The following is a 26,345-nucleotide window of genomic DNA, read 5'->3' as shown; positions in this document are numbered from 1 at the left end:
CCTGCAGTGCCACCCAGCCTCGCAGCCCACTTAAACACCCCCAGGCTGGGGGTCAGTCAGTGCAGGGCCTTCTCCAGGCCCTCAATCCATCCTTTAATTCAGTGCAGCCACTTAAGCTGCAGCCCAAGGGTGAGCTGTGAGTAGGGGATGCAGGCTCTCTGGCTGTGACTAGGTGGCTGAGATCTGCCCACAGCCAAGCGTAGGGTGCCTGGATGCTGGCTTTGTCTCCTGCCCCCCTGGCCAGAGAATGGCACCTTTCTGTGCAGTGTGCTCTGCTTCCATGCTAGGGGATGCTAGCCTTGGACTGAAGGCTTTATTAGCTCACACCCCAACTTTGTGGGAAGGGGTCCAGGCAAAGGCCAAGAATATCACAGTCTGGCCTGCACAGAGTGAGAAAGGAGGAAAGGGGAGGAACCTGCCTTGGGGACTTGTCTCGTTCTTGGCTGTGCTCTGAAGCTCCTGCTGGCCTCCTTCCTACCAAGACCTGGGCCTGCCTTTCCCTCTTGCCCTTCTCCTGGCTTCTCTCTAATAATGGTTTTGGGTTGACCTTTGGATCTAAGATACCTTTGTCTTGAGCAAAAAGTTCTGGAAGAGGGAGTTGTCCTTTACATACACCCCTGACCTGCTGAGAATGTTCCATAGCTGAGGCAAGTCCACATTCTAAGGAACGATTAGTAGCCATGATGGCAGGACTACTTTCCTGAGAGGAAAAGCCAGGTACCATGGCAGCAGGTGGTTACCGTGAGGGCCCAGTGAAAGGGGCCTGAGCCGAAAGCTGAGAAAGTAGTGGCCACCCCTCTGGGCCCCAGGGGTAGGGAAAAGAGAAGCAGCCATGACCTTTGGCTCTAGGTACTGGGATATTCTCAAGGCTGGAGGTTGGGGGTTGCCTTCTGCAGGGCAGGTGCCTCCAACTCCTTACTAGGTGCTACACTGAAGGAAAGGGGCCAGCATGACTGGTCGGCAGTCCAGATTTGCAAATGGGACTCCACGAGTTGTGGCACAGTTTGCACGTTTTCTGCCCTGTCCTGCCCTGGGGACAGGGTCTCCAGGGTTCTCTTGAGGGACCAGAGAAGCCAATGAGGTTTGGCCAGAGGCTCTATGACCCACCAAAGCTAGGGCCCTAGCCTTGGCAGTCCATACTCTGTGAAATAACTCAATCGGGAAACACAGGGCCTTGAAGGCCTGGAAGTCTAGGCTTAACACCCTCTCCGCCGGGCGCGGTGGCTCAAGCCTGTAATCCCAGCACTTTGGGAGGCCGAGACGGGCGGATCACGAGGTCAGGAGATCGAGACCATCCTGGCTAACACGGTGAAACCCCGTCTCTACTAAAATATACAAAAAATTAGCCGGGCGAGATGGCGGGCGCCTGTAGTCCCAGCTACTCGGGAGGCTGAGGCGAGAGAAGGCGTAAACCCGGGAGGCGGAGCTTGCAGTGAGCTGAGATCCGGCCACTGCACTCCAGCCTGGGCGACAGAGCGAGACCCGTCTCAAAAAAAAAAAAAAAAAAAAACACCCTCTCGGGAGAGACAATGAGGAAGAAACCATGGCCAAAGACTAGCAGGGATGGAGGTGCCAGAGGGAACAGAAACAACCAAAATGATCCCAAGAAGTCAATAGTGGGAGCAGAGGGAAAGGCCCCAAGTCTTAGAATGTGTGTTTGTGGGTGCAGAAGAGGGGTGCTCTGCAAGAAATGAAGTTGAGGCGCTAAGAAGGAGAACGCTGGGAAGGTCGTGGCGAGAGACTGAGAAGCCCAGATGGCTCAATTCACCACGAGTAGCTGCTTGGGGCTGAAGAGAGGTTTGGGTCAATCTTTAGAGAGGACAGCCTCTAGGGAGAGTCTTTGGGAGGGTCCCCTCAAGGTAAAGGGACAGGACCGGGGTGAGGCCTGGATCCCAGCGCAGGAGGTGGAGTGTTTCCGGGTCTCAGTGGCAACACATTTGTGTTACATTACATTCTCACAACCACCATGAGAGGGACCGTTGTTTGTTCCATTTCACAGATGAGAAGACCAAACCTTAGTGCTCTGAAGTCACTAATGCAAGGCCCCACTGTCCAGTCACTTGTGGAGCCAGTGAATTCACACCACCTGACTCCAAACCTGTAGGCTCTAAGAGCCCACTGACATCCTCTCCTTTCTCTGCCTTCCTCCACCACCCTCCTTTTCCGCCTGCCTTCTTGGTCTCTGCTGCGGGGGGCCAACCTGGATCTTGGGGTCCAGTGTCCTGCCATTAGTCATCTGATACCCAGGCACTAAGCCCACCTGGAGGGATAAGGCCCACACCGGCCACGGGGTGGAGGAGAGTCGGTGTCGGATTTAGGGCGGGGCTGAGCCAAGCCCAGGGCCGCGGGGGCCGTGACTTCAGCACCGCGGAGAGCGCCATCTCCGGGGGCGGGGCTGGCGGGTGGGGGCGGGGCCGGGGCGGGGCGCGCGAGACCCCGGCCGGGGCCCGGGGGCGCGCGCGGGGGCGCTCTCGCCAGTCCCGCGAGCCGTGCGCGGTGCGGTGCCGCGCCCTGCCAGACACAGGTGCGCCCGCCGCGCCCGCCTAGCCTGAGCCCTGCGGCGGCGGCTGCCCCCTCGCCGCGCCTCCGCCTCCTTCGCAGCCGCCGCCTCCTCCGCGCCGCGCTCCGCCCGGATGGCCAGGGCTGTGCCGGAGAATGGCGGAGCGAGAAAGCGGCGGCCTGGGCGGGGGGGCCGCGTCCCCGCCCGCCGCCTCCCCGTTCCTGGGGCTGCACATCGCGTCACCTCCCAATTTCAGGTGAGAGTCCCCGGCCGCCCCGCGCCTCGCCCTTCAGCCGGGACTGATTCGCCTGGGCTGCCCTGTCCGCCCCCCACCCCAGAACCTCGGGAACCCGGGAACGAGAGGGCGGCGTGGGAATGGGGTCTCTTCCCGGAACAGAGCCCCACCCCGCCCCCCAAGAAGCCCCGCCAGCCTCAAATTCGGACTGGTAGCCGCTGCATGTTCACGAGGCTGTTCCCTCCGCCATTCCTTGTCCTAGGCTGGGAGGTCTGCGCTGGAATTGGAGGAGGGGGCTCAGAGGCCCCCTTCTCCCCGACCTCCGGGCTGCGGCAGGGTCTGGGGTCGGGGCGATCCCGGAGCGGGCAGGCAAGCTACATCTTAGTCTGTGCCCAGTTCGAAGGTTTCTGAATAGAGCTGGGAACAGCCTGCAGGGGCGGGGGTCGCAGTTTCCTGGGGCAACGACTTTGTTGGTGCTGGGAGGAGGATATCTTGGGCCCCTCCCCAAGCCCTGCCTGCCCAGATGGGCCTACCTGCCAGGCCTGGCATGGCCGGGCCCCTCTGGATTAGGCAGCACCGACCTGGGCAGGTGTGTCTCTCAGGGCAGGCACTGAAGGCTCAGCCTCAATCTGGGGAATCCTAGGCCCGGCTGTGGGAAGGGAAGTCGACTTGGGAGTAGCCGGGGCCAGCGAGGGTGTTGAGGGAGATCCCTGCTGGGGTAAATACCCAGAACCCTGACCTGAGTTCCCATTCCACCATCCCTACCCCCCAATCTGGTGTTAGGCCCGTTGCATTTCAGAGAAGTAAAGGGTGAGTGTTGTGTGGAGGAGGAATAGATGTACCTCCCCCATAATTCTGACCCCTAGTTGGTGGGGAGGAAGAGGCTGAAGTCACTGCTCCAGGCCTAGAGAGGGAGGCTTAGACATACCCCATTGTTTCCCCATCTTAAGAACTGGCGCCTTCCCCTCTCCTGGGGCACCACCCAGCCAGGCTCCAGCTTTGCTGTTGGCGTCAGCCCCTCCTGGGAGCAAGGGGTCACTGGCTCCCAGGTCCTCAGGTGGGCAGAGACCCCTGGGGATCTCTAATGGCATCATCAAATCCAGAAACCTTCCCCGAGGCCGTGAGCTGAGCCGGGAGGATCAGAGGAAGCCAGATGGAGGAGGCCAGGCCTGAAGGCTCCAGGGCTGCAGCTCTCTGATAATGCCTTAGACTCACAGGCTGAGGTCTGAGACTGCATCTGGCATGGCACATGAGGCCTCCATGCAAATACTGCCTCCTCACCTGGAGGCCTCTGCAGTGGAAGCACATGGGGCTTAGAGGGACCTGGGTTCAAATCCTGGCTCCACTACTTTCTAACTGCATTACCCAGGCAGGTTTTTGTCCTCTCTGGGTGCCATCTGTTAAGTGGGCTCATTAATATTGATTCTTGCCTGGAAAGGAGAAAAAGCACATCGGGTCAGTGTTCAACACGTGTGTCAGCCCCCCCACACTCGCAGACAACACTGCGGCTCGCTGCTGTCCAGAGCATCTTCCCAAGGCCCCTCCCTTAACTCTCATAACTGCCCCAAGAGAGGGTAATGGTCTGCCCATTTTATAGACTAGGTGATTGAGATTCACAAAGGCAGGGTGGCTCATCTGGGGACTCCAAAATAGTCAGAGGCTAAGGCCACACTGGGACCCAGGTCTGTGCGTGTTCAATCCTCTCTACCTCCCGGCCCTGCCTCTGGCCCAGCGGGCAGCTTTTCCTCCTCAACCTGCTTCCCCAGGTGTCATGGATGCTTTAGTGAGAGGAGCTGAGGAAGCAGACACCAGCCAGTGAATGTGTGGCCAGCTCTGCGGCACATGGGACAAGGGTGGCAGCAGGCCACGAGGTTGAGGCATGGGCTAGCCCTCTGGGACATGGTGGCCTGGCTGCGGAGACAAGGCCAGCGTGTGGGAATAATAAACGTCAGTGTCTCAGGCCCTGCTGGCCTGCCCCACTGCTCCCGAAGCCCCCGCTGCCCTTTCTCCTGGCCCGCCTCTCACTGTGCTTGGCTGGGCTCCACTTAACCCTGGGTGGGTGGGTAGTGCTTTCTTGTGGCTCTTTGGTGGAGTCATGGATCCAACTGGCCTGGGTTTGGATCCTGGCTGGCCCTTCTTAGCTGTGTGCCCTGACACTGGGCATTTAAGCCTTCTGAGCCTCTGAGATGCCAGCACTGGCCCCTGCTCAGGATGGTCCTAAGAATCAGATGAGATAACATGTGTTGAGTGTTTTAAGGGCTGAGGAGAGCCGCCTGTAGGCAGGGCTGTGTGTGTGCACACGCACCCAGGTGCCTTGACCCCCAGTACCACTGTCAGCTCCCACAAGACACAGGGGTTCTGTACCCAAACTTTGGTATCCCTGTTGCTCAGCACAGGATAGTTACTCAATAACAGTGGTAAGCGCTGACATTTGGAAGGCACTCAGTTCACCCAGGCACCATTCTAAGAGTTTCCTATGTGCAAGAGTATTTACTCCTCACAATAACTGTATCAACAGAGCGTTCTTATTATCCACACTTGCATGAAGAAACTGAGGCAGAGGGAGGTTAGGTAAGTGGCAGAGCTTGTAAGTGGCAGGCAGTCTGATGTCAAAGCCACCTCAAAAAGAAAGAGCCCTGGAGTATTAGAAGAGCATGTGTGGAGGGGTGAGCATGTGGGCCTGACCTGAAGGAGTGGGAGCATTCATTTGTTGGTAGTTGGCTGAAATAAATACGTGTTGATTTTTGTTCTGATTATAGAAATGCTCCAGCTGGTTATAGTGGCTGGTCACCTTTGGGTGTGGTATGGGACGAGGGATTTTTGCTTCCTATTTTACATACTTTTTTTTTTTTTTTTTTTTGAGACGGAGTCTCACTCTGTCGCCCAAGCTGGAGTGCAGTAGCATGATCTTGGCTCACTGCAACCTCTGTATTCTGGGTTCAAGCGATTCTCCTGCCTTAGCCTCCCAAGTAGCTGGGATTACAGGTGCCCGCCACCACACTCGGCTAATTTTTGTATTTTTAGTAGAGATGGAGTTTTACCATGTTGGCCAGGCTGGTCTCAAACTCCTGACCTCAGGTTATCCACCTGCCTCAGCCTCCCAAAGTGCTGGGATTACAGGCGTGAGCCACCGCGCCCAGTGTCATACTTTTACAGGTTGAGTATGCCTTAGCTGACATGCTTTGGACCAGAAACGTTTCAGATTTCTAATGTTTTTTGGATTTTGGAATATTTGCATATGCATAATGAAATAGCTTGGGGGTGGGAACCCAAGTCTAAACATGAAATTGATTTTTTCTTATATATCTTACACGTATAGCCTAAAGGTAATTTTATATAATAGTTTAAATAATTTTGTGCATGAAACAAAGTTTTGATTGCAACCTGTCACATGGAGTCAGGTGTGGAATTTACCGCCTGTGCTGCTGTGTTGGTGGCGAACATTTAGGATTTTAGAGCATGTCAGATTTCAGGGTTTGGATTAGGGCTGGTCACCTGTATCTGACTTCTTATTTTATCATGAGTATAGGTTACTTCTGTGTCTTACAAAATAATAAAAGAAAATTCAAAATTGAAGTGATACATGTTCATTATAAAGAAAACTCTAGAAAAGAGAATTTAGAAGTGTACACAGTGGAGACACTGGCACTGGGTAGGTGGGACAAAGAGGAGGGACAGAGGGACAGTTCACATGGGAGGAACAGCAGAGACAAAGGGGGTTTCATGGGCAGGAATGGAGCGAGCGGCCTGTCTGTGGTGTGTAGAAGGGGAATCTTGGATCAGAGAGAGACCTTAGAGACCAGGTCATCCAACCAGCTCCCTCCCCTTATGAAGAAACAAGAGAGGACGAGTGCTCCCCCAAGAGCACACAGCAAATTAGTGGTGAAGCTGGGACAGAGCTGGGCCACGGCTGCCTGGATGGTTTCCATCTGCCCCACCGCCCTGCCTCAGGGATGAGAGATGAGGCCACCGAGAGGCTTCTTCCTTCATTCACTCAACAAACGTTTGCACGTTGCCTAGGTCACCAGGGAAACACTGCAAAGGCCAGACAGACGTGGGCCTGGCCGTCGTGCTGCTGGTGTTGTAGAGGGACGACAGACAAATGGACAGACGGCTTTACAGATGGGCTGGTGGGTGTGATGATGGCTCAGGTCAAGGGACCCAGGCTCAGCGGGTCAGGACAGACCCCCCAGAGGCAGGGACATTTCAGCTTAGGCCTGGTAGACGCATAAATATCACCCAAGGATGTCACTGGAGTGAAGGGCTGAGACCAGAGCCGTGGGCAGGGTGCCTGGTGCGCAGTCTGCCGGGAGGGTGGAGAGCAGGATGTGCAGGAACTTGTAGGCCATGTGAGGACGCTGACCTCTTCGCTGACAGAGGAGCCGGCAGGGGTTAGGAAGGGAATGACAGGGTCAGACGGATCCTCTAGGACAGGGGCGTCCAATCTTTTGGCTTCCCTGGGCCACATTGGAAGAAGAATTGTCTTGGGCCACATGTAAAATACACTAGCACTAACGATATCTGATGAGCTAAGAAACAAAAACAAGAAATCACAAAAACATCTCATAATGTATCAAGAAAGTTTATGAATTTGTGTTGGGCCGCATTCAGAGCCATCCCGGGGCTCATGCACCCATGGGCTAGGGGTTAGACAAGCTTGCTCTAGGAGGATCACCTGGCTGCTGGGTAGAGAGTGGCCGGGGGCCTAGCCATCCTGCTGGTAAAAAGGAGGGACAGGTTCAGGGTGTGAGGAAGAGTTAGGGGGCAGATTAGCCCACTTGGTGAGGAATAGGGAGTGGAGCGGCAGGAGTCTGGGATGAGGCTGGGGCTCCTTGGTGGGTGGGGTGTCCAGTGGGAGACCAGAGGGGTGGTGGACAGTGTGCGGAAATCATGTGGGGACCTGCTGAATTGGAGACTGGGGATCACTGGAGGACCCAACTGGAGGATTCATACAGTCAGTTGGTTTTGGGTCTGGAGCTCAGGGGAGAGGATAGGGCTGGGGCCAAAGACCCTGGGAGTCTGAGTGTGGAGGGATGGCCACTGAAGCCTCAGAGAAGACACCACTGCCCAGGGAGACTGAGCAGAGGGCAGGCAGATGGCCGGCCAATGGCCTATTCAGCCAGCCATGTTTTGATGGAGGTGAGGAGGTGCTGCTGGAGCTGCCTCATGCCCAGGACTGCCCTGGCCTGGCTCCTGATAGACCTTGGATGTGGGGGCAGAGAGTGTTGACTTGCCTCACACAGCCTGGCAGTGGCCAGGGCAGAATTTCAACCCCAGGTCGCTGATGGCAGAGCTTTAAAGTTCGTCTCTGGATTGCTGGAAATGAGCCACAACCCACTTCTAACCTGGGGCCCCCATGGTTCCCACAAATTGGGTCACAGCCACCATCCACATGTAGTTCTTAACCATTCTACGATGCCATCTTTGTTCCCTGGCCCCACTCTTGTATTCATTCCAAAATAGCAGGCGCATCTCTGAGTGCCTTGCCTTGTTCCACCACTGCAGATGCCAGTGGAGAGCTGGTGGCTCCTGCTGTCATGGTGCTTGCAGTGCCTCTTTAATAGGCACTGATTTAGCACCTAGGGTATGCAGGGTCTTGGGCTTTGTGCATAGATTGGAGCGAAGGTAGGGAGTCGGTGCCCAGGTGAGTATGATGGCCCCGCCCTCAGGAAACTCACAGCGCTGGGGAGGGCAGGCAGCCCAGCAGCAGACGGGGAGCCCACGCTAGGCTGGCATGGCCCAGGATGAAAGTCTGTGAAGGAGAGCAAAGGAGAAAAAAGCGCCCCAGATTCTACCCCCATCTCACAGCTCAGTGTCCACGTGAGTTTCTTCCTGTGTGCGATTCATCCTGGGGAGACCACTGGATCATATATTCTGTCTTTTTGCTCATTTTATTAGTTGCCGTTTTGCACCTTAATACGCAGACTTTATCATGTTCATTCCAAAAGACTGCATCACATTCCGTCCACTGATGGTGACGGTGGACCCAGCCCCCTGGTGCTGGCGACGCAGGTGTTTTCAGTTGTTTGCTATGATGAGGAATGAACATCCTGTGTGTCCCGGTTCTTCTCCAAACAATGTGGGATCGTTTCCTCGAAGCCGTTTCCCAAAAGTCGAATCACTGGATCCCAAAGTTCTTGCAACGTATCATCACGAAGATGTTTAAACAGATCAAACACGTTATACCCCAAGTGGGGTTGTCCCTCGGGGCTCATTTCTTTGGTTGGATTCAGTTCTCGTTGGAGATGACCCCCGTCCCTGTATGGAGGTGGTCAGGAAGGGAGTTCCGACCCGAAGAACAAACCCAGCCCAACCCCATGTTCACCCAGAGCCGGGTGATGGGGGTAGAGAGAGGGCCTGAGAGGGATGCTGGACCTGGCTCATCCCCACCCCACCATTTCAGCCAGTGCCATCTTCCCGGAGGACCTGACGTCCTAGTCCAGACTCCGGTGTAGATGGGAACACAGGAAGTTGGTTTGAAAAGTGGACTGACAGAGATTTCCAAGGCAAAAATCCAGAGAGCCCCGGGACACCTGTGGTTAATTCATTCAGCATTTGTTAAGTACCTATTAGGCACCACACATGTTGATCGAAACAGATATGATCCCACCCATATGGATTAACTGACTCCAAGGGGAGGCCACCACGGGCTGCATAACCCGAAGGTAAAATTTCAGTGATTCAGAACCACAGCCAGGAGGGACTCCAAGAGCCCATAGCAGGGTGGTTTGGCTTGGTCCCAGAGGTCAGAGAAGGCTTGCAGAGGAGACCATGCTACTGCTTTAGGAGCTGCGTTACTGGGGGAGGAGATAAAGGAATGAGGGGACATGATGCTGGTTGGAGGGAAAGGAGGCTTTACAGAGCCTTCAGGCCACAGGTGAGAATTTGGGGCCCTTCCCACATTCTAAGGACCAGAAGAAGCTATTAAAGGGCTCTGAGCTGGGGAAGAGTGACCAGACCAGATTTGTATTTCAGGGTCAGCTTTGCTGTCATTGCCTGGTGGAGAGTGGCTGGTAGAGGAACCAGAGGGAGATGGGGAACCCACATAGGGTTGAGCAGCCAGTCAACAGGTGTCTCAATAACTCATTGGGAGCCAGCTTCGTTCTGAGCACTTAGAGGGCTGCAGAGAGGCAGGCTGGACCCCTGGACCACACGGGCCCTCTGTCACAAGAGAGGCCTGTGGGGCATTGTGGCCAGGACCCAAGGTCAATCAGTTGGCATCCTTACCTCACCACAGCGCGGCCAGGAATGCAAAGGCCCAAGAATGGCATCCAAACAGCCAATGCCTGGCTCAGATTCGGCCTTGCTCAGCTAAAGCCTCAGCACTTTACCACTTAACCCTTACTTTACATACACTTCTAACTCAGCCTACTACTGAGCTGAAATAGTCCATCAGAAAGGGCAGGACTATGGTCAGTAGAAATGCGACCGGGCAAGGCAGGGGAAAAAGGCCGGAAACCAACATCAGAACACAAAAGGCATATTTGTTCAGGGCCATTTAGGAAAGCGCAGCTCAGGGTGGGGTGGGAGCAGGGGCTGGCATGACCAGAACAGTGAGGAGCCAGCAGGGCCAAAAGCAAGGACTGAGGCAGCAGGGTAGGAGGAATCAGGTGAATGCAGGAACAGGGGCCTCAGGTAGAAAGGTCAGGGCGGTCTCCAGAGACCAAACTCACGGCTCAGAATCACCAAACGTTAATATGGATGACGTCTGAAGGATCACAGCACCCAGGATAGACAAGCAGGTCTGAAGGGTGGGCAGGGGCTGCTTCTACAGGAGGCTGCTGAAACTTCCAGACCCAGAGGTGAGGGAGGCCGGCCTGCGGAGGGCTGTAGGATTCAGTTTGGAGGCCTGCTGGTGCTAAGGCTGCCATGAGCAGGGTAGATCAGGCAGGACAGGAGGAAACTGCCCTCTTTTCCCCTTCCTTCTCCCTTCCATCCTTTCCTCCCTCCTTCTTTCCCTCCTTCCTTCCCCACATTGACCTTCCATGAGCCTTCAGGGACCAAGCATCTGTTTAGCCTTCTCTCCATAAAGGAACCCCCCAGGGTTTTGGCTGGGAGGCCAGAATATCTGATTCTGGAAAAGAGGAAAGGTCAGAGTCTTGGATGGGGGGTGACTTGCAGAGGGGACTCTTTGACCAATCAGTTCCCCTGGATCCTGGGTAGTGACCTCCTACTCACACAAACTCCATTCTGCTAACCCTCACCAGCCCGCTGAGGTGGGTGGGCAGGGATTGGTGGCTTCATCCTGTATGTGGGAAACTGAGGCATAAGGCACCTTATGTCTAAGCCTTAGTGTTCCTCATCTGTAAAATGGGAAAAATGGAACGAACCCTCTCCCAAGGTTGTTGCAATGAGGATTGAGAGAGATGCATGGCATAAACGTTGGGGCCAGGATGGGGCAGCTTCAACATGAAAGAGTCAGGATTGATTTCAGGCCTCCCGCTTCCAAGCCTGATGCGGTGATCATTCTTCCATCCTGCCTTACTTACGAGAGGCACCCAAAAAGTTAGACAAATCATCCCCCTTAACCCGCCCCAGCAGGGCCAGGGATCAGCCATGGGTTCTCTGACCCCCAGCCCAGTATTCTTTCCAGCAATGCCCAGTTAAAGCCCAGTGCCCTCAGCTGTACAGGAAGATGCTGCTGTCCTTGCCTCACTCAGACCTATTGTCCAAGGAAGTGGGAATATCAGGGGATGTTGAAGGTGTGGAAATGAACTGAGAAGCCTCTAACCCAGGTCTAAGCCAGACCCTGCAGGCCCTGCTCCAGCCTGCAGTTCGAGAGGAGCAGGTGGAGGCGGAGGCTGTCCTTTGACAGACATCTAGCAGGCTCATGCTGAGCACCCAGTGTGTGCAGGATGAACTCGCCAGCTCTGCCCTCCAGGAGCAAGGGGAGGAAGGGGTCTTGATCACCTGCTGGGTACAGTATAGGGTCATCAATCAGGATGCTGTGTACAGGCCCCATCCACCTTTGGAGCAACCAGGGTTGGGGAAGTGGGTGTTTCTGAGGGAGGGCTGGCCCTGTCTGCTGCACACACTACTATACATCCAGGCAGATGGTGACATCAGCCGCATGCAAGGGCTGGGAGGGCTTCCTGGAGGAATGGGCTTAACTGAGCACTCTTCCAGCAAGCATGCTTTGAGAGTCTGCCATGTGCTCCATCTGAGCCTGGTTTTGACACAGGGCCCACGGGGACTACGCATGGAGCCGGAGGCCTTGCCTGCAGACACAGGAGCTGCTGCTAGCGGAGAGCCTTGAGGGTTCCAAGTGGGGCGGGAGGGATGATGGCGTTTCTGGCAGTTTTGTCTGATAGTGGCAGGTGGAGTGGGATGATGCAGGCATGGGGAGACTGAGGCAGACAGGCCAGTGGGGACATCTGGGAGGGCAGAGGCAGGGGCTGGACTAGGGCTTGGCAGTGAGGAAGAGGAGCCATGTGTGAGGAGACACAAATGTGTGCAGGGGGGCCGGGCGCCTTGGCTCACGCCTGCAATCCCAGCACTTTAGGAAGCTGAGGCAGGCAGATCACCTGAGGTCAGGAGTTCAAGACCAGCCTGGCCAACATGGTGAAACCCCGTCTCTACTAAAAATATAAAAATTAGCTGAGCGTGGTGGTGCACACCTGTAATATCAGCTACTCAGGAGGCTGAGACAGGAGAATCACTTGAACCCAGGTGGCAGAGGTTATGGTGAGCCAAGATCATGCCATTGCTCTCCAGCCTGGGTGACAGAGTGAAACTCTGTCTCAAAAAAAAAAAAAAAAAGTGCAGAGGTCACTGACAGAGCAGGGGCATTTGAGGGCACCTCTGGGTCAGCAGTCCTGCAGCTCTCCCATGCCATCTGAGTCCCAGGGCCTCCCCTTTGCACCACTGGCCTTCTCGGTGACCATCCGGGCAGCCAGTGTGAATTGAACACTTACTTGGTGTCAGCCACTGGGTTATTGTCCCTGAGCTAGAGATGCCACCCTGTCCTGGACGGATGCAGGAGGGCTGCTCTGGCTTATGGGCCAGGCCCTCCTCCCCAGTTCCACCCCAGCTGGCCGGCCAACCCTCCCCATGGCCTGGGGAACCACCACCCTTGGGCTGCAAGTCAGAAGTGACCCTACAGGACACCTTTTCCATCCAGCCCCCATTCCCCACCCCTCTGTGCAGTGCCCTCCAGGGGCCTCCAGGTTCTGTTTATGTCACTCCAAAGGGACAGGAAGCTCGTTACCACCCAGCAGCCCTTCCAGCTCTGCTCTAAGGTCCCAAACACTGGCCTGCCCTTAGCTGTCACTCTGGCGCCTCCTGCATCCATAGGCCCTGCCTTCCTGGGTCCTGAAGGCTTTGAGCCCTGGCTGCAGGAGGAGGCAGCCCAGATCAAATCCAGTTTGGATGCAGCCTGGGCCCACAGAAGCCTCCCAGATGAGGTCGGAGGGCTGAGCCTATGGCAGTGCGAACGGAGTGTTCATTCTTGAGGTGTTTGGAAAGCGCCCCCTCATCTCCCACCTGGCACCCTGACTGGGGCACTGGCCCTTTAAAGCCAATCAAGCGCTGGCTTTTTGGGGGAAACATCCTAGATTTCTGCCATCTACTTACAAGCCTGGGCCAGGGAGGGGGGCCACCTCAGTCCCCGACAGGGGCATTGGAAGGGCAGGTGGAGCCAGTGGCATTGATTGAAGTAACCTGATCCTGTGAGGGAGGCGGCCACAGCGGCAGCAGCGCAACGGCCAGCGGGCCAGCCGGAGGAAGCTGCTTGCAGCTGAGGGCTGTGTTGGGAAGAGCTGGGGCTGGGACCCAGGTCGGCAGCTGCAGCCTCCTCTCCTGGCCTATCTATTTTTAACGAGCTCCCCAGGCTTCTGCAGCGGGCAGGACGCAGAAAGACAGGCCCAGGCGGTGGAGGCCAGAGGTCCCCAGCCCTGCCTTGAGCCCTGGCCCCCGCACCCTTCCGGGCATGAGAGGGCAGCCCTGGGGCCCCACAGCCCTCCTGCCGGGCAGGGCTCTCCATGCAGCTGGTGCTGAAGATGGATTCGAGCCCAGACAATGACAGCTGGTTGGAGGATCAATGGGAGCGCTGGTAGGGGCTACTGGGGCTGGCGGGGGTGGAGACCAAGCTGGGGTGAGCTCCATCGAGCTCAGGGTCTCTGTTTGGTCTGATTGAGGCGAGCAGCAGGGAGTCTGGGCCTCCTGGGTTCCCCTGGGGGCTAAGCCACCATCTCTCCTGGGTGACCTTGGACTCATGGGTTTCCCTTGCTCTGTGCCTCAATTTCTTGGACTTATCTGGGAAAAGCCTCATACATTCTTCCCAACTTCCCAAATGTTCTACCCTCCAGCAAGCCAGGCAGAGTGCCCAGGACTAGAGGTGAGCAAGAGACAGGCTGCCTTGCAGTGGCTGGCCCAGCTCTGCATTCCGAGGTGGGGACTCAGGGCTGGCCTAGGGAGAGGGGGGTTCTGGTGGAGTTGGTTAGTGTTCTGGTGCCCTGGTGCTCTGAGCTGTCTCCTGAGCTTATAACACCTCTGGTTCCACCTGGGGCTTTTCCTGACCCCATGTGTGCAGCCTCCTGTTCAGGGTCCTTAACGATGGAAAAGGAGAAGATTTTGTGGTTGAAGAGATGAGACCACCAAGTGCACAGCATGAGGCTATAGTCCTTTCTGGAATAGGCTGAAACTACCCACACCAGATTTTCCTTCGCTTGTTCCCTGGGCTCAAGGGGCATGAGTCTTCCTGAGCTGGGGCGTGGGGCCCTCCTCTAGGCTGCTGCCAGCGCCTTGGGCCTTGCTACTGCAGAGATTGCACTGGGAGCTCTCCTACTCCAGGCTTGCTGCTCTTCTCAACTCCATGGATTCTCCATGGTGAACTGGCCTTGGCACCTGCCTTGACCCCGGGAGGAGGCCCTGACCAGTTGGGCCTTCTAAGCACTGCCTGCTGGTTGGCAACAGAATGACAACTCCCAGGGAGGAGCTGGAGTAACCCGGAGCCTCCTCTTCCACTGCCACCCTAGGAGGATTGCCCTTTGGCCCGAGCCCCATGCTCTTTCCCTGCCTGCTGACTACCCCCTGCATTGACACAGATGGACCCCAAATCCTGTCCTCTGGGGGCTGTGTTCGGCCTTCAAGAGGCTGCCCCCTGGAAGAGGTAACGGGGATAGCAGTGCCCCTGAGTTGTAACTTTGGCTTCCTGTCCCCACCAGGCTCACCCACGACATCAGCCTGGAGGAGTTTGAGGATGAAGACCTCTCGGAGATCACTGATGAGTGTGGCATCAGCTTGCAGTGCAAAGACACCCTGTCCTTACGGGTAAGGGTGAGCTCCCAGGAGCTCCTGCGTGCGGTGGCAGGAAGACTAGGGACAGGGGTAAAGGCATCCCCATATTGATAAAGGGGTTTCAGGTCTGGGCTGGCACCCTCATGAAATGAAATGATGTGCAAGAAACATAGGTGTACTGCTTGGCATGTCTTGGGTGTACAATCAGAATTTTATTTATTATTATTATTATTATTATTATTACTGCTGCCGGAGACTAAGGCAGGAAGTAGCTCCTTCAGCTGCCCACAAGATGAGAGAGGTAGGAAGTCTTGAGACCTAGGACATTAACAATGAGGACCAGACTTAAGGGAGACTCAGGGCTATCCTAAATCCTTTTGGGAGCAGCCCTGGCAGAGGGCCTGAGGCAGACAGGGTGGAGTCTGGTGGAATCCGCAGTGCCTTAGGGCAGGAAGAAACAGCCAAGGCACTCCTGGAATAACTCCTGTGGCTGCTGGCTGCTATACACCAGACAGATGGCACTGCATGGCCTCCCAGACCCTCTCTGGCCCCTAGTCCTAAAGGCCCCCACTGAGGAGTCTGCCGAGCATGGCTGCTGGTTTGGACCTCTTGGCTTTGTCATAGGGAAGATGACTGTCTCTTGTCCCCAAAGATCTGAATGCTGCCAGGAGGTCCTCAGCACCTGGGGAGCTGGGGTCAGATGGGGATCCCAACTATGTCTTTTCAGAACAGGAAGAAGGGGCTGGCTAGCCAGGAAATGGAGGACAGAGCACGGGGGTTGGTTTTAGAGCCCAGAGCTCCTCTGAGCTCCCAAGAGGGCAGGTAGCCAGATATGGTGTCAGGAGAGTGGTTCCCATAGGAGCATGCCGTGTGCCTTGGGGAGGGGGTGCCTGTCTCTGTGTTGACCTCCTGCTACCCCCAGAGACTCAGTAAGCTCTGTCAGGCAAGAGGAAACCAAGGGGTGAGGATAACCCCCTAGTCCCCAGTACCCCAACCTTCCACTCTCCGGCCAGGCCAGGAAGAGGCAGAGGCCTCTAGATTTGGGGAATGGTCTCAGGGCCCTGACTTAGCTTCTCAAAGGTCAGGCACCTGTTCTGGACTCTCACCCTGCCCTCTCCCCCAGCTGCACTAGCAGAGCCTTGGAGAGGGTTGCCCCCCAGCTAGGCAGGGCCCCCAGGCACTACTAGCCAGAGATGTGCCCCTGAGGGGCCTCAGACAAGCTCCAGCGGGCTTCACACACGTTCCAGTGAGTACTCAGCTCTCTTGGAGGCTGGGAGGCAGTAGTGTTGTCCCCACTCAACTGATGAGGGGCCTGAAGGGTCAGGGGATCTGTCCAAGGTGCCAGGGAGCTGGCGGCAGAACTGGAGCTAGGATGGGGCTCTGCATCTTCAGGGCAGACTCGTGGAAGGCCGATCTCGGGCTGGAGGGGCCTGGGCCGGCTGGCTTAGGACGGGGCTTCCACCGCCTTGGTTCCGGGGCCCCGCTCGCCCCTCCCCCTCGGCGTCCCCTTCTCATCCTTTTCAGGTCTCCGCCGTTCCTTGCCTGGCTGAGCCTCAGTTTTTCCAGTTTTCCTCAAGTCCCCTTCAAATACTATTTCCCCCGCCCCCATCCCTTGCCGCCCCCCTCCCCCGAACTCCTTGGCGACCACTGAGTCCCCATAGCAACAGCGGTGACTTCACTCTGGGCTCGGCTTACAACCCCAGTGAGGTCACCGGCCGTTGCCAGGGGAACGGGAGGGCGCAAGGAGTCCGGGGTGGGGACTGTGGGGAGGTGCAGGCAGTCAGAGGCACGGCTGGAGCGGGGAGGCGGCGGCCTCGCGCTTCCTAGCGGCCGGCGGGCGAGAGCGCCCCAGTCTCCGGCGGCCCCTGCTCCGCTCCCCTCGTGCCCCCTTCGCGCAGCAGAATGGACTCGCCCGGGAGGGGGGCGGTGCAAGCGGCCTCGGCCCCGCCCCGGCCCCGCCCCCTGACGCCCCTCCGTGCGCCGCGCAGCCCCCGCGCGCCGGGCTGCTCTCTGCGGGCGGCGGCGGCGCGGGGAGCCGGTTGCAGGCCGAGATGCTGCAGATGGACCTGATCGACGCGGCGGGGGACACTCCCGGGGCCGAGGACGACGAGGAGGACGACGACGAGGAGCGTGCGGCCCGGCGGTCGGGAGCGGGGCCGCCCAAGGCCGAGTCCGGCCAGGAGCCAGCGTCCCGCGGCCAGGGCCAGAGCCAAGGCCAGGGCCAGGGCCCGGGCAGCGGGGACACGTACCGGCCCAAGCGGCCCACCACGCTCAACCTCTTCCCGCAGGTGCCGCGGTCTCAGGTGAGGTGCCAACGCGGGGGGCGGCGCCCTGGGCCGCCGCGGAGATGTGAGGGGGAGCGCAGAGGGGCTGCAGCGGAAGGGGACACCCACGGGTCCAGTGTCTGGGGACAGCGCCTGCATAGAGGCCGCAGTGGCTTGCTCCCCGGGGGTGGGATCCGAGCAGCGGGCAGAACCATCCTTAGGAAGAGGGTTGAGTCCAGCTGGCCAGGCTCGGAGCCTTGAGGCGGGATTGAAGGAGGAAAGGACTGGGGTTTGGAGAGAAGTAGGGAATTAAGAGAATGAGGCTTTGAGGGGTTCGAAGGGTTTGGTGCGTGGGACCTCAGGCAGTGGCAGGGTTTCTCCTTTAGGGTATGGGGTTCCTGGTGAAAGCAGGGTAGGAGCAGGGCCTGGAGAAAAGGGCATCCGAAGTGGTCATCGTCGGGGAGGCCATGGGAGATTGTGGCGAGGTGCGGATGGGGAGCTTAGGGGCCACAGGCAGTTTTTGAGATCTGGGCAGCTGGGGATTCCCAGAAGGCAGGGGAGAGGAATGGGGGATGGAGTTGCTTGGCTAAGTTGGGGGCCTAGGGCCCCTGGGAGGGTGGCTGGATGCCAAGGAGAGTTGAATAGGGTTGGGGGAGCCGGCTGTGGCCCTTTGTCTTCCAGGCTCATCAGGAGCGGTGCAGGGAAGGAGCTCCTGGGAGGTGGGGCAGCCGGGGCTGCAGGGAAAGGCTTGGTCCCTTTCCCAGGATCCTGTGAATGGCTTTTGGCAGCCTGGCTCAGGAACGTGAGGGCTTGGGAGAGAGCTCCCAGGGGAGGGAGGCTTCGTGGAGTGGAGGGAGCCCTGTGTGGGCATTGTGGGGAGGGGTCCCGGGGCTGAGAATGTAGAATGGGCAGCCCAGGATACCCAGGAAGGAGGGTTGCTGACAACTGCATCTGTCAGTCCTCGGTCACGTGTCACTGTGGTGGGGGGTGCAGGAAAACTCTGTTACGGATTTGTCACTGGGATGATTCATCCCTGTCCCCCAGGCCAGCTGCTGGGGAGACCCTTCCTTGTGCTTTTTCCAGGCTCTACCAGAAGGTCCCCACCCCTTCTAGGCCATAACTTCCCAAGCTCCAGAGCAGAGAGTCACCTGTCTCTGACTTGGGCTGGATTTGAGCATTTTCTAAGTAACCCTCAGTGTCTGGGACTGGGTATCTGACTGTGTCTCCAGAGAGCTCCTGCTTCTCTTCTCCCCCACCTCCTACCCTTCTTGCCACCACACACATTGGCCGTCACCACTTGTTAAGGGTGATAAGAGCATCTCCCTGAGGGTTGACCAGCTTCCCTGAGCAAGGCGGAGGGCCATCTGGAGCCAGCAAGCCTGGCTGTGACTTGCCACCCTTCCTGCCTGCTCCAGAGGAGAGCTGGGAGTGAGGCGTTTGACAGTGGAGGCGGGGTGAACACAGCAAACGGCCCTAGGGATGGCCTGAGGGGGCAGGGCCGGGGCCTCCCTGTGCCGGGCACTGTTGACCACTTCCATCACAAGAGCCTTTTGTTCCCCACACAGGACACACTGAATAATAATTCTCTGGGCAAAAAGCACAGTTGGCAGGATCGGGTGTCTCGATCATCCTCACCCCTGAAGACAGGTAAGTCAGGGCCCTCTTCCTTACCTGGACCTCCGCCTGCCCTGACTCAGTCCCCACTACAGAGAGCAAAGCCTACAGTCTCCAAAGGGCTGAGTAGAGGTAAACCGCCCACCCACATCCCTGCACAAGCCCATCCGGGGCTGAGATCAGTGGTAGCATGAGTGAGTTGACTGGCCCCAGAGAGGCTCTGTCTTGGTTTCTGTGTCACCAAGCTGAGAGTGGCGGGTGCAGGTAGCTGGGAGTTGGGAGACAGCCCCTGCCTTCATGACCTGCCTGCTCTCCAGGGGAGCAGACGCCGCCACATGAACACATCTGCCTGAGCGATGAGCTGCCCCCCCAGAGCAGCCCCGCCCCCACCACAGACCGGGGCACCTCCACCGACAGCCCTTGCCGCCGCAGCACAGCCACCCAGATGGCACCTCCGGGTGGTCCCCCTGCTGCCCCGCCTGGGGGTCGGGGCCACTCGCATCGAGACCGAATCCACTACCAGGCCGATGTGCGACTAGAGGCCACTGAGGAGATCTACCTGACCCCAGTGCAGAGGCCCCCAGACCCTGCAGAGCCCACCTCCGCCTTCCTGCCGCCCACTGAGAGCCGGATGTCGGTCAGCTCCGATCCAGACCCTGCTGCCTACCCCTCCACGGCAGGGCGGCCACACCCCTCCATCAGTGAAGAGGAGGAGGGCTTCGACTGCCTGTCGTCCCCAGAGCGGGCTGAGCCCCCAGGCGGAGGGTGGCGGGGGAGCCTGGGGGAGCCGCCGCCACCTCCACGGGCCTCTCTGAGCTCGGACACCAGCGCCCTGTCCTACGACTCGGTCAAGTACACGCTGGTGGTGGATGAGCATGCACAGCTGGAGCTGGTGAGCCTGCGGCCATGCTTTGGAGACTACAGTGACGAGAGTGACTCGGCCACCGTCTACGACAACTGTGCCTCTGTCTCCTCGCCCTATGAGTCGGCCATTGGAGAGGAATATGAGGAGGCCCCCCGGCCCCAGCCCCCTGCCTGCCTCTCCGAGGATTCCACGCCTGACGAACCCGACGTCCATTTCTCCAAGAAGTTCCTGAACGTCTTCATGAGTGGCCGCTCCCGCTCCTCCAGTGAGTCAGCAAGGGGAAGCAGTTGGGGGGTGGGGGTTCCCTAGCGGGACAGAGCCAAAATGCGAAGTGTTCTGGGAGGCGACCCCAGACCCCATCTGGTTAGGACTGAGGCTTCTACCTGCCCCACTAAACCTGGATCAGAGCTGCGACCTCCCATCCAGCCACACCCCCTCACCTGCAGGTGCCGAGTCCTTCGGGCTGTTCTCCTGCATCATCAATGGGGAGGAGCAGGAGCAGACCCACCGGGCCATATTCAGGTGAGAGCCATGGGCTGGCTGGGCCTGGCCACGCAGCAGTTTGGGCCACACACCACCCTCCATTGTCACCTCTACACGGCCTCAGCCTAACCTCTGCCATCAGCATTCATTGATCCACTCAGCCCTGGGAGGACAGTGTCCACTCTCTAGGGACTCAGAGTATGGTGACAAAGAGGATGGCTACAGTGAGGGATCCCAGGACTGTGCACCTAGTCTGGCCGGGGGCAGGGCACCCAGGAGGGTGACCAAGAGGATGCCTGCCCACAGCTCACCTGACCCTTCTCTAGACAAAAGCCTGCACTTCCCACAGCCTCTCCATTTTAGAGGGGACCCTGCCCGCACTCTCCCTTGGCCTGTGTTTCCTCAATGGCAGATGCATGTTTGCTTGCCCTCGCTCTCCCCTGCGGTTAGCACTGCCACAGGCACACAGGATGCTTTTGCAAATGTTTACTGAAATAACGATGCTGCTGTGGCTCCCAGACCCCAGAGTAGGCCTGGCTGGACAGGCCCTGGTGCTGAATTTCTCACCTGTCCTTGCTGGGGACAGGTTTGTGCCTCGACACGAAGACGAACTTGAGCTGGAAGTGGATGACCCTCTGCTAGTGGAGCTCCAAGCTGAAGACTACTGGTATGAGGCCTACAACATGCGCACCGGTGCCCGGGGCGTCTTTCCTGCCTATTATGCCATCGAGGTCACCAAGGAGCCCGAGCACATGGCAGGTAGCGTTCCCTCCCTGGCCTGTGCCCCCAGCCGCCATATCTGTCTGCCCCGACTTGCTGCTCGGTGAACGTGTACTCCAGATCTTAGCCAGACAGGTCGGGGGCTGAGTGGAGGTGATTTTAGGTCCTTTTCACGAATCGAGCAAAGTGAGGCCCGGCCAAGTTGGGCAGCCAGGGATTGTGGCAGCCTCTGTGGGCTCTGCCATTCCCCATGCCTCACCCGCCCTCCTTCGCTTGGCTGCTCGGCTCCCTCCTGCTGTTTCTGCCCCTCCTCAATTCACGCTTGCTTTCCAGCCCTGGCCAAAAACAGTGACTGGGTGGACCAGTTCCGGGTGAAGTTCCTGGGCTCAGTCCAGGTTCCCTATCACAAGGGCAATGACGTCCTCTGTGCCGCTATGCAAAAGGTACCTGAGCCCTCTCCCTTCTCCTCCCTTGGATGCTCCCTGGGGCAGAGGAACACAGGTGTCTAGAGGCAGTAAAGGCCTCAGGGCTCAGGCCCTGGGACAGGAGGGATCAGCAGAGGAACAGACAGCAGCTGACGTGGCTCCGTGTGTCACCTATAGATTGCCACCACCCGCCGGCTCACCGTGCACTTTAACCCACCCTCCAGCTGCGTCCTGGAGATCAGCGTGCGGGGTGTGAAGATAGGCGTCAAGGCCGATGACTCCCAGGAGGCCAAGGTGACTTCTCCCAACCCAGCCCCTTCCTTCCACGGCCCCCCGTTTTCCCCCAAGACTTGCAGTGAAGAGGCCATCTCCTCTCACCCTCACTGCAGGCCAGGTGACTGCTCTCTTGCTTCTTTTCTCCCTCCTGTAGGGAAATAAATGTAGCCACTTTTTCCAGTTAAAAAACATCTCTTTCTGTGGATATCATCCAAAGAACAACAAGTAAGTGGGGGTGGGATGGCAGTGGAGGAGGCACAGGTGGTCTGCAGCCTTCAGGTGGTTGGGTGTGGGCCGAGCCCCTGTCCCAGCACAGACAGACCTGTCCCTGCAGGTACTTTGGGTTCATCACCAAGCACCCCGCTGACCACCGGTTTGCCTGCCATGTCTTTGTGTCTGAAGACTCCACCAAAGCCCTGGCAGAGTCCGTGGGGTACGTGTGCATCCTGCTGAGCGCCCAGCCCGAGGGAGTACACCCAATCCCAGGCCCTAGGGCTGCTTTCTGGCGCTCAGCTTTGCCCCTTGGTTTCCCCCGCAGCTCTGGGGAACCATCTCCAGACCCCAGTGCAGTGGTCTGGAGGGAGGGTGGCAGGGCAGGGCGAGCCTGAGGAGTGGCTTCCAGGCTTGGTAGCTGCTGAGCCATGTCTTCAACTGACATCTTACTGGGAAATGCAATGGCAATTCTGTAGAGAACAGAGCCAAGTGGCCCCGGCCAGAGGAACCAGAGCTGCATTCAGGCCCCAAGGCTGCAGTGGGAAAACCCTGGGTCGGGATCCCATTCCTCCCTTGCCAGTGGCGGTCTGAGCCCCCTGTGTGTCCCCTGGCTTCTAGGAGAGCATTCCAGCAGTTCTACAAGCAGTTTGTGGAGTACACCTGCCCCACAGAAGATATCTACCTGGAGTAGCCACGCAGCCCCGCCCTCTGCGTCCCCCAGCCCTCAGGCCAGTGCCCGGACAGCTGGCTGCTGACAGGATGTGGCACTGCTTGAGGAGGGGCACCTGCTACCACCAGGGGATGAGGAAGTGGGGGCTGCTGGCCCAGGGTAGGGGAGGGTGGGGCAATGGGGAGAGGCAAATGCGGTTTATTGTAATATATGGGATTAGATTCATCTATGGAGGGCAGAGTGGGCTGCCTGGGGATTGGAAGGGGCAGGGCTTGGGGGGCAGGCCTCTGGCAGAGAAGGATGTCCGTTCCAGGAGCACACGGCCCTGCCCCATCCTGGGCCTTACCTCCCCTGCCAGGGCTCGGGCGCTCTGGCTCCTGCCTTGATGAAGCCTGTGCCACCTGCAAGTGCCCACCCTGCCCCTGCCCCAACCCCCACCGAAGAGCCCTGAGCTCAGGCTGAGTCCAGCCACCTCCCAAGGACTTTCCAGTGAGGAAATGGCAACACGTGGAGGTGAAGACCCTGTTCTCAGCTCCGTCATTTGCGGGACTTTGGGTGGCTCCTGCCACTGACCTCACCGGCATGCTGGCCTGTGGCAGGCCTAGGACCTCAGTGGGGAGGAGGAGCTGCCGCAAGGCCCTGTCCCAGCAGGAGAGGGAGGCTTCCTGACTGACACAGGCCAGCCCCTTCTTGGTCCTGTCACCCTGGCCCCAACTATTAAAGTGCCATTTCCTGTCTGGACTGCAGTGGATGTATCTGTGTGGACCCCTCCTGTCCCCATCTCACTCCCAGCCCAGGAAAGCCAAGCCTTTGTCATGCGTAGTATCTTTATGGGGGCCTTGGGTCACAGGTGTGCATCGTCGTAATACTCAGCAAGGTCGGGCCCATCTCGCTTGCGCTGCTGGGCCCAGGACAGGAGGGGTCGAGGCCCTCGCCGCCACGGGTGCTTGGGGAGGATGCCATAGTCTAAAGAGAGAAAGGAGGGCATGGGTGGGAGGGGCAGCTGGCACCCTTGAACAGATGTAGTTTGGGATGACAAGCCCCTGAAAGCTGGATTTGGGGCACCCCTTAGGGGAGTCTCCACTGTCAGGGAGGGGCAGGGGAAGGGGATGAGAGAGATACTACCATCCACCAGGCCGGAGAGTGGCTGCGAGAGTTCCAGGGGGGCGGAAAATGCCTCAGGAACAGACCGCTGAGACCTGTGGAAGAGGTTGGGGTGCTCGGCCCTGGCCCAGAAAGCCACTGCCACCTCCTTGTGAATGGGGGGATGGCCCAGTGTGGGGGCACTTGGCAAGTCCTCCAACACCCAGGGTACCAGGGCCAGCCAGCCCCACTCCAGAGAGGGGAGGGGCAGCACCTCTGCCGTCCAGCCCGAGTGCCCTGCCCCTCTGTGCCCCAGGAGTCACCTCAGAGGCTGGGAGTGAAGCAGTGCCACTGCCAGGATGAGGTGGAGGAAGAGGCTGAGCCCAGCCCGGGGGTGCAGAGCCCCCAGCATGGCGAGAACCATCTCCTACACAGGTCCCAGCTCCTGTCGTCCCTCTCCTGGCGGGACGGAACCTGTTGCCAGTTCCCAGGGCCACCTCACAAAGGGCCTTTATTCCAGGCCTGCGTCAACACCTGCAGGGCCAGCAACCTCCACTCTGAGGCTTTTGTTCTTACTGATGCTGTTGGCTAATAGGTGCCAAACCCGATCTTGTTGTAGTGTCGCTGCCCGGGGAATCAGGGCACACACTGTCCAGTCAGATCTCAGCTGAGGTCCTGACCTTGCCTCTTGCTAGCCGGACAAGTCACTTCATCTCTGTGTGCCGGAGTTTCCTCATCTGTGATGTAGTCCATAACACACCCTACAGACATAGGCCCTCCGAAGAGGGCAGGGGCTCCTCACCACCCAGAGCCCCAGCCATTCAAACAGCCTCCCCAACTCCCGCTAGCATAGCAGGAGGTACGGGCAGGTCCTGCCAGCTGAGGAGCCCAGGGTGGGTCTTTCGGCTCTGCCCGTCTCAGGGTCTACGTGAGAGGGAGTGTCCAGGCTCCCCATGTCCCCGGCTCAGCACCTCTCCCTCTCAGCTGCCTGCAGCTTAGGACGGCCTGAGGCTAGATGGATGGCTTCCAGATGTGGCAGAGCTCTGGACCTGCCCCTCAAGTGCAGGCTTCAGGAGGGCAGGGAGGGCTTTGTTCACTGGAATCTGCAGCCCTGGACCCCTGGTAGGCGCCCAGTGAGCACGTGCGGCTTGGCCCTGCACTGGACATCCTACCCTCGCAGGCCTGGGCTCAGCTGCAGGTGCCACCAGAAGGCCTCTGGCTGGCTCCTTGTTCTCCACTCAGCAGCCAGGCTCAGTCCACTTATACCTGCAGTGTGAACCTGGCTCAGCAGAACCACAGCAAGCCTTCAAAACAAAATTCCTGGCCCCACCCCAGATCTGTAGTATCAGAACCTGAGGGCTGAGCCCAGGGCTCTGGAGCTTTGGTAATCCAGCTGCTTGAGATGGCCAACCTGCCGGCTGGCCCAGCCGCTCTCCTCTGACGGCCGACGGCCCCAGGGAGAGAAGTCCCTTGCTCCCAAGCCTGGCTCCTCCAGTGGCCTCACTCACGCTCCTGGTCCTGAGAACCCAAGGCTGACAAGTTCTTGGGGTTCCTTCAGCCCCCTGCATGTTGTCCCTGCACTCACTTCCCAGTGGCCACCTCCCTTTGTAAGTCCTGGAGACAACAGGTCTCCACAAGCCTGCCTCAGCATCCTGTGCACACCAAGGCTCGCTCTGCCAGGAACCTGGAATTCTGTCCACTTGGCCTAACCCCAAAGTCCCTCGTCCTTTCTGCTCCTCATCTCCTAGACACCATCTTCTTCCTCCACGCCAGTCCCCAAGACTAGCTGGGGTTACCCCAATCTCCCTCTCTCTGCTGCCATTGCCATTGTCCCTCCCACTGCTACAGACCACTGCCTCCAACGTCACGGCCCCCATTCTTCCACCTCTGCCCGCCAAAGCATCCTCCACCAGGCTGCTGGAATTTTTACAACACAGGCCCCTGCCCCCCACCACAGACCAGGTCCAAGTTTCTTCCCTGGGTATGTGATGCTGTGTTCAGTTTGGCCCTGACCTTCCCCTCCAGCCTTCAGCTCCCACCTCCCAAGGCTACACACAGCGGTGACCCCGGGCACACAGCCACCCCTTGCAGGCTGCCTATCGAAAAACCGGACAGTTCTACTGGCTTCAAGCCTGCCTGAGTCAAGGCTTCGCCGATGGAGCCTGATGAAACCCTTCACCTCTGTCACCACTGCAGGCAGGTGGTCGCCACTACCGGGCCACCCCCAAGCTAGACCCCACTCTGGACATGCCACCTCCTCCCAAGCCCCCAGTGTGGCACCTGCATCCACAGGCCTGTCTCCTCTGTTGGTGAGAGGCGGAGGACAAGGGTCTGTGCATCACTGCTGGTTTCTGATGGCCGGGCATGTGCCCAGAAATGCCTGTTCCACGAGGCTGGAGACCATGGGAGCCCAGGCAGCCCCTTCTCCTGCCTGTGGGTGAGGGTCTAGGGGCGCTCCTCAGAGGGCCCTGGGGACAGCAGCGTGTCTGGGAGGAGCTGAGGCATGGAGGACCCAGGTGCAGATGGAGTCCTCTCTGTGGGTTTGAAACTCTAGCAGGAGAGGCTGGCTCTTCACAGGGCCAGTGGCTGAGGACAGGCTAAGGTCAGGGAGAAGAGCAGCCTGCAGCCCACCCTGTCCAGGCCCTGCCACAGCAGCTTACATGGCTCCAAGTGGACCCGGCCTCTGGAGCCTGTAGGGTGGGTATGGGGAAACCCCAGCTCATACCCCCTAAACCGGCCCTGGCTTCCTCCCCAAGCCTG

The 26,345-nt window shown here is 58.4% G+C and overlaps 2 protein-coding genes across 3 annotated transcripts; one reads left to right on the top strand and one right to left on the bottom strand.

Annotated features, from left to right (window-relative positions):
* Positions 1–2,321: 2,321 nt before the first annotated feature.
* On the top strand, positions 2,322–23,243 carry MAPK8IP1 (mitogen-activated protein kinase 8 interacting protein 1). Of its 2 annotated transcripts, none has more exons than XM_033204595.1 (12): positions 2,322–2,756; positions 14,900–15,005; positions 16,961–17,275; positions 18,802–18,883; positions 19,168–19,980; positions 20,162–20,237; positions 20,785–20,957; positions 21,252–21,361; positions 21,521–21,637; positions 21,774–21,844; positions 21,954–22,052; positions 22,451–23,243. In XM_033204595.1, the coding sequence occupies exons 1-12, from the start codon at positions 2,656–2,658 to the stop codon at positions 22,521–22,523; spliced, it is 2,136 nt and encodes a 711-aa protein (XP_033060486.1). In that variant the 5' UTR covers positions 2,322–2,655; the 3' UTR covers positions 22,524–23,243. The 2 variants fall into 2 exon arrangements, with proteins under 2 accessions (XP_033060486.1, XP_033060487.1); XM_033204596.1 differs by lacking the exon at positions 2,322–2,756 and adding an exon at positions 13,313–13,785.
* On the bottom strand, positions 23,242–26,254 carry CUNH11orf94 (chromosome unknown C11orf94 homolog). Its single transcript, XM_033204633.1, has 3 exons — positions 23,909–26,254; positions 23,628–23,701; positions 23,242–23,468 (listed from the first exon to the last, which is right to left on the bottom strand). The coding sequence occupies exons 1-3, from the start codon at positions 24,007–24,009 to the stop codon at positions 23,347–23,349; spliced, it is 297 nt and encodes a 98-aa protein (XP_033060524.1). The 5' UTR covers positions 24,010–26,254; the 3' UTR covers positions 23,242–23,346.
* Between the last annotated feature and the right edge of the window lie 91 nt (positions 26,255–26,345).

The sequence above is a fragment of the Trachypithecus francoisi genome, unplaced genomic scaffold (genome assembly GCF_009764315.1).
Source record: "Trachypithecus francoisi isolate TF-2019V2 unplaced genomic scaffold, Tfra_2.0 Lachesis_group8, whole genome shotgun sequence".
In the NCBI taxonomy this organism is placed as follows: domain Eukaryota; kingdom Metazoa; phylum Chordata; class Mammalia; order Primates; family Cercopithecidae; genus Trachypithecus; species Trachypithecus francoisi.
The sequence above is the reverse complement of the archived record's forward strand: the minus strand, read 5'-3'. Positions and strand labels throughout refer to the sequence as shown.

Excerpts from the sequence above, each read along its gene's own strand:
- MAPK8IP1 (XM_033204595.1), top strand. The coding sequence starts at position 2,656 with ATGGCGGAGCGAGAAAGCGGCGGCCTGGGCGGGGGGGCCGCGTCCCCG. Across the intron at positions 17,276-18,801 it reads CGCAGGTGCCGCGGTCTCAG|GACACACTGAATAATAATTC; the intron begins GTGAGGTGCCAA and ends TTCCCCACACAG. Across the intron at positions 21,845-21,953 it reads TATCATCCAAAGAACAACAA|GTACTTTGGGTTCATCACCA; the intron begins GTAAGTGGGGGT and ends CTGTCCCTGCAG.
- CUNH11orf94 (XM_033204633.1), bottom strand. The coding sequence starts at position 24,009 with ATGGTTCTCGCCATGCTGGGGGCTCTGCACCCCCGGGCTGGGCTCAGC. Across the intron at positions 23,702-23,908 it reads CTTCACTCCCAGCCTCTGAG|GTCTCAGCGGTCTGTTCCTG; the intron begins GTGACTCCTGGG and ends CCTCTTCCACAG. Across the intron at positions 23,469-23,627 it reads ACTCTCCGGCCTGGTGGATG|ACTATGGCATCCTCCCCAAG; the intron begins GTAGTATCTCTC and ends TTCTCTCTTTAG.